Source organism: Wickerhamomyces ciferrii, contig 00040 (assembly GCF_000313485.1).
Source record: "Wickerhamomyces ciferrii WGS project CAIF00000000 data, strain NRRL Y-1031 F-60-10, contig 00040, whole genome shotgun sequence".
NCBI lineage: Eukaryota > Fungi > Ascomycota > Saccharomycetes > Phaffomycetales > Wickerhamomycetaceae > Hansenula > Hansenula ciferrii.
Genome location: NW_011887700.1, coordinates 193,397 through 206,763, shown reverse-complemented (window position 1 = coordinate 206,763; position 13,367 = coordinate 193,397). Strand labels below are relative to the sequence as shown.

Here is a 13,367-nt window from a genome sequence, read left to right as displayed (position 1 = left end):
AGAACAGTCAGCTCAGTAACAACAATTGCAATTAACTGAGAAATCCAATTGAAACCTGATTCTTCTTAGTTATCTATCCATAGATTAGGGGGCCACGGTGAGCATTAATAACAATTTCAAATTTACTACGCAAAATTCGCGAAAAGAGGCTGCCAGCTTTTTTTGCTTATGTAAGGATGGTCTCTTAACTATGGTGAAATGTAATAAACTGGGATTTAATGGGTGAAGATGAAGGTTATTTGAGGTGAAAATGGGTTAGTGATGTTTACAGAGAGTTTTAGATACTATTTATGCTTTTAAATATTCAATTTCTCAAAGTTCTGGCTCAATTGTGTCGCTTTTGATGGGTTTTGTACCCAGAAGACCTTTGCAAAAAACTGTCAATTTGGATCATCACCATACTAAAAAACACAAAAGCAAACAAGTTTTTAGAGTATTGGGAGTCTGTTAATTGGCTTGAAAGTATGTATATGTGTTTACGTTGGCGAGAAGGGTATACTATATTATTTTTTTGGGCTTCAAAATGAGTTTTTTTGTAGAGATTTATGCTTTTCCAATAATCAAGATCTCATCGTCGGTTATTTCAACTCACCAAAAGACGCCAGAAGTCCTATGATCTCATGATGTCCCAAATTCCTATTGTATGTGGATCTATTCTACTCATTTACAATTCTCTACAACCTGTTTTTAAAAATATACAACGAATCATATATTTATAGATTTAAAAATGAAAATCAATCAAAAGTTAAAAACTCCCAATCTCAAAACATTTATAGACTATAAGCTTAATAAGAACCAGCATCATAAAAATTGATAACCATTTAATAAAGTTAAATATAATAAAACCATCAATTAAAAAATCTTAATTTCAAGAACAGCAACTTCAAATATTATCTACCATAAAACATCTTCAACAATTGTAAACTCAACCATCAGTAGCAACAAATTTCCTAATCAATAGCTTCTTCAACTATATTCAATAAAAAATCAATCCGCTTATTTGGATCTGGCTCTAACCTTCCGTCTCTTTCTCTTAAGTCTTCTGACTCTCTTCTTTCTCCATTTATTACGCATTTCTATGAAATTTGTTAGTAAAATGGATCTTTTGTACTTTGTTTAAATCAATTGAATTGATGGTAATGAATTTCTATTCCATTTTCCAATTGATTTTCATGTTTTAATATTTCAATAATACATACTGCAATGATTTGTTCAATACGAGTTATAGAATTAAGAAATTGTAAAAAGAAGTTGGTAAAATCAATGATTGAATTTTCAAATTTCAATACGTTCAAAGAATGATTGAGAGTTGCGCTCAATACACCTCGGAACTGGGGTAACCCCCTTTCTTCGCGAATTATCTTTTTCAGTGTGACACTCATACAAAATTACATAGTTAAGGAATTTTGAGTTCCGACTTTCCATTATGGGATGTTCGGATGTTTAGGGCTTATCATGTGACTAGATATTAGGGCTAATCGTATTTGTTAATTAGGGTTTTACTATTAAATATAATTATATTCTACAAATAATACATGATTTAACCATATTATAAAGTCGATTATTATAATACATCTTATACTTATATACATTATCTCTTATGGTTTTGATTCCAGAGCTTCTTTTTCTTGTTTTAATGCTTTTAATAAATGAGCTTTGGCATCATCAATTTCAAAAGTTTTAACTAAATCATTAATAATTTCTTCATTAAGTAAAATATCATTTGTTTTATCTTGTTTTGAATATATTTGATCTAATATTTCATGATCTAAAAATGATAAATCACCTCTTTTGGCAATTTGTTCTAAATGTTCAGCACCTAAAAATGCTTTTAAATTACAATATAATCTATAAGCTAAATAAAAACCTGGAATATTTGGAATCACAGGGACAAGCATAAATGGTAAAGAGATTGGAATACCAATACCATTTAAAATCATTTGTTTTTTATGATAAGTTTGACCTTTTGATGATAAAGTTAATAATTCATTTTTTAATTGAGTTGATGACATTAATGATCCGGGGTAATAAACTGGAATATTTAATAAATTTTCACCTTTATTATTTAATTCAATATCTGTATCATTTAGTAATAATATACTTGGTTTAGAATCTGGTTTATTATCATCTTTGTTGTTTTCTTCAAAAGCTTGTCTAAGTATAGTAGCTTTTGATGGGATTGAAATTAATGAATTTTCAGACCATGGAGTTCTTTCCAAGAATTTTTCAACATAATGAACAATTTTTTGATTATAAGATTTATCAGAATCTTTTAATCTTGTCCAACCTTTTAATGCAATATTTGATAATTTATTTTCATATTTAACAATTAATGAATCATTATTAATTAAATTTTCATTAAATTTAAAATGAATATATGATTTATTTTGAGTTATAGGTATCACTAAAATCTTTGCTAAATCTGAAACAGGTGATGATTTTGAAGTTGTTGATAGGAAACGTCTTGATCTTATGATATTCATGATTATATATATGTGTGATATGTATGATTATTTGAATTGATTGATAAGGAAATGAGTATAATTGCTATTGTCTTTTGCCTCTAAATGATGATCCTAAAATAATAGAACTAAAAGGGTATTCAAACTTTGAAATAATTTGAAATCTTCGAGAAACCAACTAATATGAACCTAAGGAATAACTGAAACTATTTATATATCTTCTAAAACCAATATATAATGTAATAAATTTCAATATGATTTATAAATATTTAGTTATCAAGCAAATTTCCAACCCGATAAATTTTCGGATTTAATTCTTCAACTGGCGCAGTCAAAAAAAGAATGATTCTTACTAAAATTCAATGCAAATGAATGAAATTTTGGTGGAACATAGTGACATATTTGACATATTTGACCGTTAAATGGAACTCTTGACGATGTATTTATGCTGTGTAATATTCGATAGTTTATTTAGATCATTTGGTGGGGGTTTACGTGGTGGCTTATTGATTTTTGGTAAGGCAGGATCTCGTCATTATTTGGTAATTAACCATTGAATAAGCCTATGATGATACTAATATTGGGTTTATTCAAGTTAAATTATTACAATTATTTATCAGTAATTGATCATTCAATCATCTACACTGCTACACCTCTACTCCTGTCGTTCTACCATCGTTCAAACTCCCCCCCTCTAACATCTAATCTCACGAGTACAAAAGATTTCTCGAGAGTTTAAATTTTGTGTCACTAATCCCCTGCCTAAACCTTCTGCCTAAACTCTGCCTAGTCCGCCTAGGGTCTACCTATCCCCCTGCCCAACTCCCACCAAAAGACCCTTTTTCTGTTTGTGTAGCAACTTTTGTGAAACTGACGATCGTTTGTGCCAAAAATGAGAACTGAAATGGGACAAAAATCACAACGTAAACAAACTGAATGAAAGCTCGAAAACTCTCAACAAGCACATTCAACAAAGCTACTATTCTCACCAAAAGCATTCCACTGCTAACATCTGTGCTGATAACTGATACCCCTGCTATTTCTTTCCCTCGTTTATATCCATTATTTCTTTCTTTCTTTTTTTGCTGCTTTAGCTATTTATTGTTACAATTATTACAGATAAGAATCTATACATATAAACATTTCAAGAAAGGTATATCTACACAATGTCATCAAATCAACGTTATAAAAACCATAATGATATAGAAGCACAAAATCAAAATAATCAATTACCTATAGTTCAAGTTGATACTGTTGGAGATGATGAAAATATTTCAAATTTAACAAAAGCTCATTTAAATCCTAAAATTAAACCAAATATTAATTCTCAATTAAATTCATCAAATCCTTATAGTCAAATAAGTAATTATTCACATGAGGCAACCACAGTACCACCTTATGTTCTTTATGGGATTGCCAATTCTTCAAAACCTCAAGACTCTAGGAAAACTTATGATAATACTGCTCATATTGGTCAAACTGTTCAAGATCCATTTATTTCTTCATTAAATAATAATTGGGGTACTTTTTTCCAAACTGTTAATAATACTCCATCTTATGCTGAAGGTATTTTAAATCATGATAAAGAAGCTTTGAAAAATTTACCTGATTTATCTGGGAAATGGGGTGGTGATGAAAGATTAAGACATTATTTGAATAATGAAAATTTTAATAATGATGATGCAACTTTAAATGAAAAGAAAAATTGGTATTCAAAATCAAGTAATAAATCTTCTGCTTCTTCATCTGATAGTAATGATTATTTAAAAACAAGATCAAAAGCTGGTTATTGGATGTCGACTGATAGAAGAAGTGAATGGAAACCAACAATTAAAAGATTATTTTTATATAATAACTATATTCCATTAATTTTAAGAATTATTATAATCATTTTAAGTATTGTTGCATTGGCTTTATCAACAAGTATATTTAGACAATCAAGAAAAAATTTCAAATTATCAAGTGATGATGGTGAAAGTACTTTAACTCAACAACCAAGTACTATAATGGCAATTTGTGTTCAATCTATTGCAATGGTTTATTTGATTTATATCTCATATGATGAATTTAATGCAAGACCTTTAGGTATTAGAAATCCACTGGAAAAAATTAGATTAATTCTTTTAGATTTATTATTTATTATTTTTTCAAGTGCAAATTTATCTTTAGCTTTTAATACTTATTATGATGCAAGATGGGTTTGTTCTGTTGATGAATTATCAAGATATTTAAGAGTTGATTCTATTTGTGATAAACAAAGAGCTTTAAGTGCTTTTCTTTTCATGGTTTTAGTTATGTGGGTTGCAACTTTTACTGTTAGTATTTTAAGAGTTGTTGAAAGAGTTTCTTCACCAAGTTGAATTACAAATAATTTTTAAAAAGTTATGTGTTATGATTAAAAAAAAAGGAATTTATAAAGTTTATCAATCTATATATATATATATAATGTCTAATACATTATTATTCTATGTTTCAATAATTGACGTAGTTGTTTATAATTCTGATGGCTTTAATGTTCTTATACAATGGTTTGTTTCTAAATGATTAATCAAATCATTCCATACTGAATCACCTTGTTTCATACATGATTTATTACCAACAATTGTTAAACTATTCTTTGCTCTTGTTAATGCAACATTTAATCTTCTTAAATCTTTAACAAATCCAATTTTATTAAATTCATTTGATCGAACACATGAAAAAATTATATGATTTTTTTCACGACCTTGGAAAGCATCAATTGAACTAATCATTAATCCACATATAGTTTTAATACTTGATGGTTTTTTAAATTGTGAATTATTTGAATGATTAAAATCATCATCAATTTCTTCTTGAATTTTTTCAAAATTTGGATTTATTTTTCTATCATTTCTAATTAATTGTGCTATAATATCTCTTTGTGATGAATATGGAGTTATTATACCAATATCTTTAAGGTTTATTCCACCTTTATGATTTAATTCATAAATAAGTTTTAATATTAAATTAGCTTCTCCAATATTTTGATATGAAGATATATTACCACTATTAATTAAAAATTTTATAGGATTTTTTAATGATTGAGTTTCTTTATAATGATCACCATAATCTATGAATAACAATGGTGGGATACCAAAAGTTGTTCTATCTTGTTCAGTAACACCATCAATTAATTTATTTTCATAAAATTTTATATTTGGGAATTTTGAAATTTTAGGATTCATTCTATATTGAATTTGTAACATATTTGGATTAAAATAAGTACCATTTTTTAACACTCTTTCAAATAATGATTGTTCTAAATATGGAATATCATTAAATGAACTTAATTGTTTTTCATCACCAACTAAAAGAATTTTTTCAAGGCCTTTAAGTGACAATGGAACTAAAGTTGATGCTTCATTTGATTGTGTACTTTCATCCATAATTAAAATTGGAATTTTGTCAAGATGTCTTAAATGTGGACCACCTGCAGTAATTGTTGTTGTCAATATTACTTTAGCTGAATTCACCAATTTATCTGTTTCTTTGATTTGAAGCTTCGTAAGAGCAAAAAATTCATTTTTATTTATTTGACGTCTATCCATTTTAAAATCCAGATATAAATCTTGTTTTTCCGTTGGTAAATTATCAAAAACTTTTCTATGCAAGCAAATTGGGTTTAAATGATGTCTTTCATTGTATTCAGATTCTTTAGCAGTGGATAAAATTCTAAGTATTTCTAGATCTTTATTTTTCATTAATTTTTCTGCAATATTATCAATTGCAACATTTGAAGCTGCAACCACCAAGATTGGATATGTATCTTTTACAAGTTGTAATATAAGTTCATTAATTGTAGACGTTTTACCCGTTCCAGGTGGACCTTGTAATATAGTGATTGGATTATCCAAAACTTGATTAATGGCAATCAATTGTGGGTTATTCAATTTTGTTGTAGTTGGGTATTTTAAAGGTCTTAAAGTTTTATTTGTTTGGTTTAATAAATTTTTCCCCAACAACATATTTTGGAAAAACGGATTGTTTTGATTCGTCATGGAAGTGATAATTCTTGAAGTTGGTGGTGAAGCTGGAGTAAAAGAAATTATGTTCAGATCCATAAAAGTTTTTGAATTATTCCAGCTCTGTAATTGTAAAGTTAATTCAATTTGTATTTTGATATTATTTTCTCTAATTAATTTCAAGCGCATCACAAAGGATTCCCATAAAATTGATTTTCCATTTTCAGCAGTAACTAAAAAGATGGATTGATGTTTGCTAAAAGGTGTATCACGTATTTGCCTAAATTTTGAATAAATAAGCTTGTCAATGTCATCAGTATATGGAATGAACAATGTAACTCGATTTGGAAATCCAGGATACCATTCGGTGATGAAGTTAGTCATTGGTGCTGTTTCAATTGATTCCTCCAAGTAAAGATTATAGCACATTTCTTTATAGTATCTACCCAATGATTCATATGAAAGTTTAGGTTTGGCTTTTTGGTATTTTGATTTATGTTCATATTCTTCAGATGATTCATTATTTTTTGATTTATTGTTAGATTCTGTTGGTGATTCAATCTTTTTTAGTGGATTTGTAAGTTCAGTCAGCTTTATGGATTCTTTATTGATGGAGTTTTCGTTGTTTTCAGAAATTTTTGGGGGATTTTTCAATTCTTTTGAAGTATTTTTACTTGCTTTAATGACCTTTCTTCTGGTATTCAATAATTGTGTCAAATATCTGCTTTTAACATTACTCTGAGATTCCTTACCATACAGGCTCAGATCTTTAAATTTTGATATAAGCTCTGAAATATCTTGATCTCTTTGTTCTTTTGTTGGTTGAAAGTTGTGATGCATATCAAGTACATTATAATATTCATCAACTTCAACGAAGATACCCTTATTGTTTAAATTGTATTTCACAAAAGGTTTCAATCCACTTCTTGTCAAACATTTCTTGCATGTCATTAATAATTCACCTTGATCAAATTTTGACATCGTTAACTCATTGATATTTGCTTGTTGACACATTTCACAGGCAAGAACTTTCTTTGAATCAAGATACATAATATATAAATGCTCTTGTTGATTCAAATGTTGGATCATTTCAGGACCTTTCGAAACAAAAGAGCATGTACAACACATAAGTTCACCATCACCATTTTCAGTTACCAAATCTGGAATCTTTTCTTGTATAACTAATTCTTTTTCAATAAAATTGAGTTCTGACTCTGGAATAACTTCTTGGACCTTTTGAGTCTCTTCATTTTGACTATCACGCGCGTTGTCTCTTGTCTTGGGTTTCCCTAAAGACTTTTCTAAAGACTCCTTGCTGTCCTTCCTAATCTTGACCTGTTCATCATCATAATCATTTCCTATAGTTGCACATCCATCACAAACAGCATATTGAAGATCAGGAGGATAAATACTCAAATCAGTCTTTGAACAGCGGAAGACACAGCATAATCCACGGTATTTAACATAATCTTCAAAGCTTTCAAGTATATCATTATTCTTTAAGGTGGAACGATGAGATGGAGTTATACCCTCATTGATCAAACAATTCCCACAAATCAAAAGCATACCTTCAGCTATTGTAACTGTCAAGCAATTTATGTTCGAATCATCACATATTTCACAGGCTAAAGTTTCTTGAGTTTCAAAACATTTGACACTATCATGATTTGTTGATTTAAGATGTTTCACCATTTCCAGGCCTTCTGAGTAGAATGAGCACTCATTACACACAAACCCAGCCATATTTATCAGTTTAAAGTCTCAACACTGAACCGCCCTTCTAAAAAGCATTGTAATAGTAATTGGTAAAAGATCAAAAATATTCTGAATCATTTTGATATATCCATCGGAATGTATTTTACGGCGGCTATTTGCAAAACCCTTTTCTGTGTAAGCAGTAGCTATAGTAGCTTCATCACCAAGATTCCATACTAAGTCTGACGTACCACCAAATCATCAACGTTGACGATGTAATCACCTTTAAAAACAACATCGCAAATCACAAATCACAAATCACAAATATCACAATAGCCTCTCCAGATCTTTCAAATTCATGTAGTCATAATGAGTTTCTTCACTCACATTCCAAGGGTAATGGGTATGGAATGTACACTTCTACCACCAATTCTTAATTGTTCACTCTGTGTGTGGTGTTTTTACCTTTTTACCTCATGGAGGGTTCTTTGTGTATAAGACTTTTTGATTTAAATCAATTAATTGATCTAAGTTCGGTAAGGACCACAACATCGGTATCAAATTAACCTCTAAGAAATCAGAACTTTTATATGATAACTAGTAAGTTTTATTACATTTTATAGATTATTTTGGTTTATTCATTTAACTTATGTATTTTTGAAGCTCAATTTCAAGTTCATTCGAAATTTTCAATATTTTCAATAATTTAAATATTAAATCAAATATAAAATTTTGGATATCGACAAATTTTACAAAAATTAAAAACATGAAAATTCATGAACTAGCTTAATGGGCTAAATAATAGTTCTATAATTATCTTTAGCTTTTAAAAATAATATAGTGACTCTCATAATTCCCAAAATCTCCTTTTAAAGTACAAAAATTGGCGCCGACGGTTTTTAACAAAATTTTTAAATTGCATTCCTTCAATAACACCCCATTTTCAAAGTTCATAATTCGGCCGTGTGGTCTAGTGGTATGATACTCGCTTTGGGCGAAGGTTGGGTTCACTCAACCTAATATCCACAAGCATGCGAGTGGCCCAGGGTTCAATTCCCTGCTCGGCCCAATTATTTTTTTGCACATGTTCCTTGATTTTGATAAGGGACACACAGAAACACTTCTCCGCGAATTTCGGCTATAATATTGATATTACGGTGGTAAATTTCTCAAATATCGTTAATTTATTATACGTTGAAGGATTTGAAATTTATTGGGTGTTGTTAAGTGTGTGAATCGCTACAATTACTTCATGTTAATAAAGATAGAGATAGAAGGAAAGCATAATGTCTGATCATATTTCACCAGCAGATCAAGAAAAATTGGATCAATTCCAATCAATAACGGCTTTTAAAGATGAAGAATATGATAAAGTTGTTGCTTTATTAAAGAATAATTGGTGGAATCTTGAAGTTGCATTATCAAAATATTTCGATGGTGATTTGGATAGAGAAGCTGCTCGTACACCACCACCAACTGAATCAAGTACACAACCTATAACAACTCATGGTTCAACAGATCAATTCGCCACTCAAGGAGGTTTTAATGAAGATGATTTTTGGTCACAATTGAATAATACTAATAATCAAACTCCAAATCAACTATTAGCTTCAAATGGTATGTTACCTCAATTACCAATAATGAGACCTTTATCAAATAAGTGGAAACATCAACCTGGTTTAAATATATCAACAAGTCAAAATTTATGGAATCAATTTGCAAATTCACCAATATTATTCATATTATTATTAATTCCAAGAACTCTGACATTATTATTCACATCTATAGGATGGCTTTTCAGTTTTATTTTCCCTTCATCACCAGATTATGTTCCTGAAAAACCAACTTTAGAAAGTTTTGATTTTACAAATTATTATGAAACTATATTAGCTGATAAATCTGATATAAATTTCCATCAGGGGGATTTTAATGATGCATTTTTCCAAGCTAAATCTGAAACAAAATTTCTTTTAACTATATTAATTGGTAATAATGAAGCTTCAAATTTATTTTTAAAAAAAATTTTGAGTAATTCCATCGTTTCAAATTTTATAAGAGAAGAACATATCATTGTATATGCTGGTAATGTCAATGAAATTCAATCTTATGAATTAGCCAAAAATTTGAAAACTATAGTTACACCATCTGTTTATTTAATTGGTAATGTTGCAAGTGGACCAAATGCTATAGCAAGTATGTCAATATTATCAAGAATTCCAATTAAATCAACAAATGTTTTCATTAATAAATTACGTCGTGAAGTTGAAAAATATAAACCAGAATTTATAACAAGGAAAATTGAACAAGATGAATTAAATTATTCAAGACAAATTAAAGAATTACAAGATCAAGCATATCAAGAATCTTTAATTGCAGATAAAATTAAACAAGAACAAAAAGAATTAGCTAAAAAACAAGAATTACAAAAACAAAAAGATGAAATTTTTCAAAAAGAAAATAAATTAAAATTTTTAAGTTCTTTACAAAATTTTTTTAATGATGATTTAAATTCATTACCAAAAGGTGATTTTACAAATATAAGATTTAAATTACCATCAGGTGAACATATAATGCAAAGATTTTCTAAAACTCATTCAGTTTATGATATTTATTCATTTATTGAATTAAAATTATATTTAAAATCATTATCAGAAGATGAATTATCAAAATTCCAAACACATCCAATTGATTATCATGAAAATTATAAACATGATTTTAAATTTGAATTAATTTCACCATTTCCTCGGTTTGTTGTCCCTTTGGAACAAGATAAATTGGTTCAAAATGTTGATCAATTATGGCCAAATGGTAGTTTATTAATTGAATATCTTGAAGATAATGATGATGAAGATGACGAATGATCTACATACTACAAAATCTAAACTACATTTCAATTCTTTCATAAGGTTTTTTATTTCCTAAAAATGCATCATGATCATCATATATTAATATCATTAATCTTTAATTAATTCCCTATGTTTTTCTCAAATTATTTGTAGTTTACATAATTATTAACGATTTAAATGCGGTGGAACTCTATCATCATTATTAAATTTTGGTGGGGTTAATTCAATTTTTTCAATTTCTTGTTTTGCATCTTCCCAAGCTTTTAAATTATCTTGTAACCAAATTAATAAACTTTCAGTATATTCAATCATAATTTCTTTCCATTTAGAATTATAATAAGTTAAAACTGAATTTGTACTTTTTTCAATTGCATTATTAACTTGATAAAGATCTTTAACCACAATTTTTAAACATTCATTTAATTTTAAAATTTCAGATTGAATTTTTTCAATTTCTAAATTTCTTTGTGATTCATTCATCATTGAAACATCATTTTTATTTGTCTTCCCCGAGAAGATTCTCGTCCATGGAGAAATTTTATTTATTGATTCACCTTCTTCTAATCTTTTAATTGCAGCTGCAATAGTTGGTGATTGTTCTGCATTTTTTTTCAAAACTTCTTCTAATCTATTTGCTTGTTCTTGAGCATTTTGTAAAATATCAATTCGTTGTTTTCTTCTCTTTATTGTAGTATCAATAATAAATAATTGAACTTCTTTTAATTTTCTAAAATTTAAAACATTAAGAGTTTCATTTGCAAATTGATTAATTTCTAATATTGGTTCTTCTAAAGATGTTAAGATTTTAAATGCAAATGCTTCAGAATTTATAAAATTCATATCAATTGCTCTACCTGTAACTTCAATCCCTTGAGATAAATCATGATTATCTTCTAAACTGAAAGCATTATAATAAGCACCTAATTCACCCAGATCTTTAACAAGTCCTTTAAAATGACGTTTTTGCTTTTTAACAATTTGTGATAATGGTAAAGTTGAAGATTTATAAAGTTTAAATAAATGTTCATATTCTTTAAAATTTTGATAATTTTCTAAATCTTCATCTCTTGGTTTAAAATGATTTATAGTACCTGATTGTGGAATTGGTAATAATAAATGTAATGGACTTGGTTTTGAAGGTGCTAATGGTGGAGCTAAAAGATTTGAAGTTGGAATTATTGAAACTGGTGGAGAATTTAAAACTTCAATCCATGAAATTTTAGGATCCAAGAATTTAATCCAAACTATTGAATTTTTAATCTCTTGGATTTTCAAACATCCATTAAGGAAATGTGTCAACATCCTTTTCCTTTTTTCAATAATTTTCAAATCATTTTTAGCATTTATTGGGTTCAAGAAATATTTAACAACAGAATGCTTTGCAGGGATTGGAGGTATCACAATTGTAGGAAACAATTTCACTAATGAAGCTCTTAAACTATCAAATTCCGAATATCTTCTCCTTACTTCCAATTCATTATTATAATTAATTGTATATGCAATAACTTTATTACCTTTCATATCACGTATATGACCAGCATCCGTGATTGTAATGAATTCACCAGCTTGATTATTGATTCCTTCTTGATCTTCTTCATCACTATCAAATTGTGATCTATAATAACCTGGTACTTGATCGTCAGACTCTTCACTTATATCATTATCAACTTCACCTTCACCGTTATCAACATCACCTTCATTCTGCTCAACAGGATCTTGTTCATTGATAGAATATTGTAATGAAGAGCTCCTCACACGTTCTCCCTGTTCTCCCTGGATCTCACCCACCTGTTCCTCCCTGAACCCATTTTCTTCAGCATTAAACCCCTGATCATCACCAAATATCAAAGAAGACGATTGTAATTCTGGAGGCAAAGAAGCATCTCGTTCATGATGAATCCCACTGGCAAACAAATGATCACTGCCTGCGAACGGATTGTTGTCCTCGTCGTGGAAGGAATCCATTGTGAATTGTCTGCCTAAGTTCCTTTTGTTCTGAGTTGTTCTGTTTGAATTCCCTTTTGAATTGTTCTATTTTGAATTATTTCTAAAATCCATTTTTCGGAAATTTAGAAATTAAAATTCAAAAAATCAAAATCAAAACATCAACAAAAAAACAACTAGATCACATCAAAACAATCCAATAAAACCATACAATGAGTGACAATAAACGTATGTTTGACATCAGATTTGAAATCTAGAGGTCCATTTCCACTAACATTGTTTTTCCAGCGGTCTTAAAAGCTCAGGATATGGTAAGTTTGAAATCTATATAACCATAAATCAAATCAACACTAACAACCTTTAAAAGCCTGAAGATGTCCAATCATTAGTTTTCGATTTAGCATCAAAAGCATTAGAACAATACAGTGTGGAAAAAG

The 13,367-nt window shown here is 28.7% G+C and overlaps 5 protein-coding genes across 5 annotated transcripts; 2 read left to right on the top strand and 3 right to left on the bottom strand.

Annotated features, from left to right (window-relative positions):
• Positions 1-1,598: 1,598 nt before the first annotated feature.
• On the bottom strand, positions 1,599-2,483 carry MRX19 (Mrx19p; the record flags this gene model as incomplete). Its single annotated transcript, XM_011277573.1, has 1 exon — positions 1,599-2,483. The coding sequence occupies one exon, from the start codon at positions 2,481-2,483 to the stop codon at positions 1,599-1,601; it is 885 nt and encodes a 294-aa protein (XP_011275875.1).
• Positions 2,484-3,628: 1,145 nt separating this feature from the next.
• SRF1 (phospholipase D regulator) lies at positions 3,629-4,822 on the top strand (the record flags this gene model as incomplete). Its single annotated transcript, XM_011277572.1, has 1 exon — positions 3,629-4,822. One exon carries the CDS (start codon positions 3,629-3,631, stop codon positions 4,820-4,822), a length of 1,194 nt encoding a protein of 397 aa, XP_011275874.1.
• A 132-nt stretch (positions 4,823-4,954) lies between these two features.
• On the bottom strand, positions 4,955-8,188 carry BN7_1876 (DEAD/DEAH box helicase family protein; the record flags this gene model as incomplete). Its single annotated transcript, XM_011277571.1, has 1 exon — positions 4,955-8,188. The coding sequence occupies one exon, from the start codon at positions 8,186-8,188 to the stop codon at positions 4,955-4,957; it is 3,234 nt and encodes a 1,077-aa protein (XP_011275873.1).
• Positions 8,189-9,426: 1,238 nt separating this feature from the next.
• Positions 9,427-11,001, top strand: UBX2 (Ubx2p; the record flags this gene model as incomplete). Its single annotated transcript, XM_011277570.1, has 1 exon — positions 9,427-11,001. The coding sequence occupies one exon, from the start codon at positions 9,427-9,429 to the stop codon at positions 10,999-11,001; it is 1,575 nt and encodes a 524-aa protein (XP_011275872.1).
• Positions 11,002-11,151: 150 nt separating this feature from the next.
• SNX41 (Snx41p) lies at positions 11,152-12,951 on the bottom strand (the record flags this gene model as incomplete). The annotated part of the gene is made up of 1 exon (XM_011277569.1): positions 11,152-12,951. The coding sequence occupies one exon, from the start codon at positions 12,949-12,951 to the stop codon at positions 11,152-11,154; it is 1,800 nt and encodes a 599-aa protein (XP_011275871.1).
• Positions 12,952-13,367: the final 416 nt, after the last annotated feature.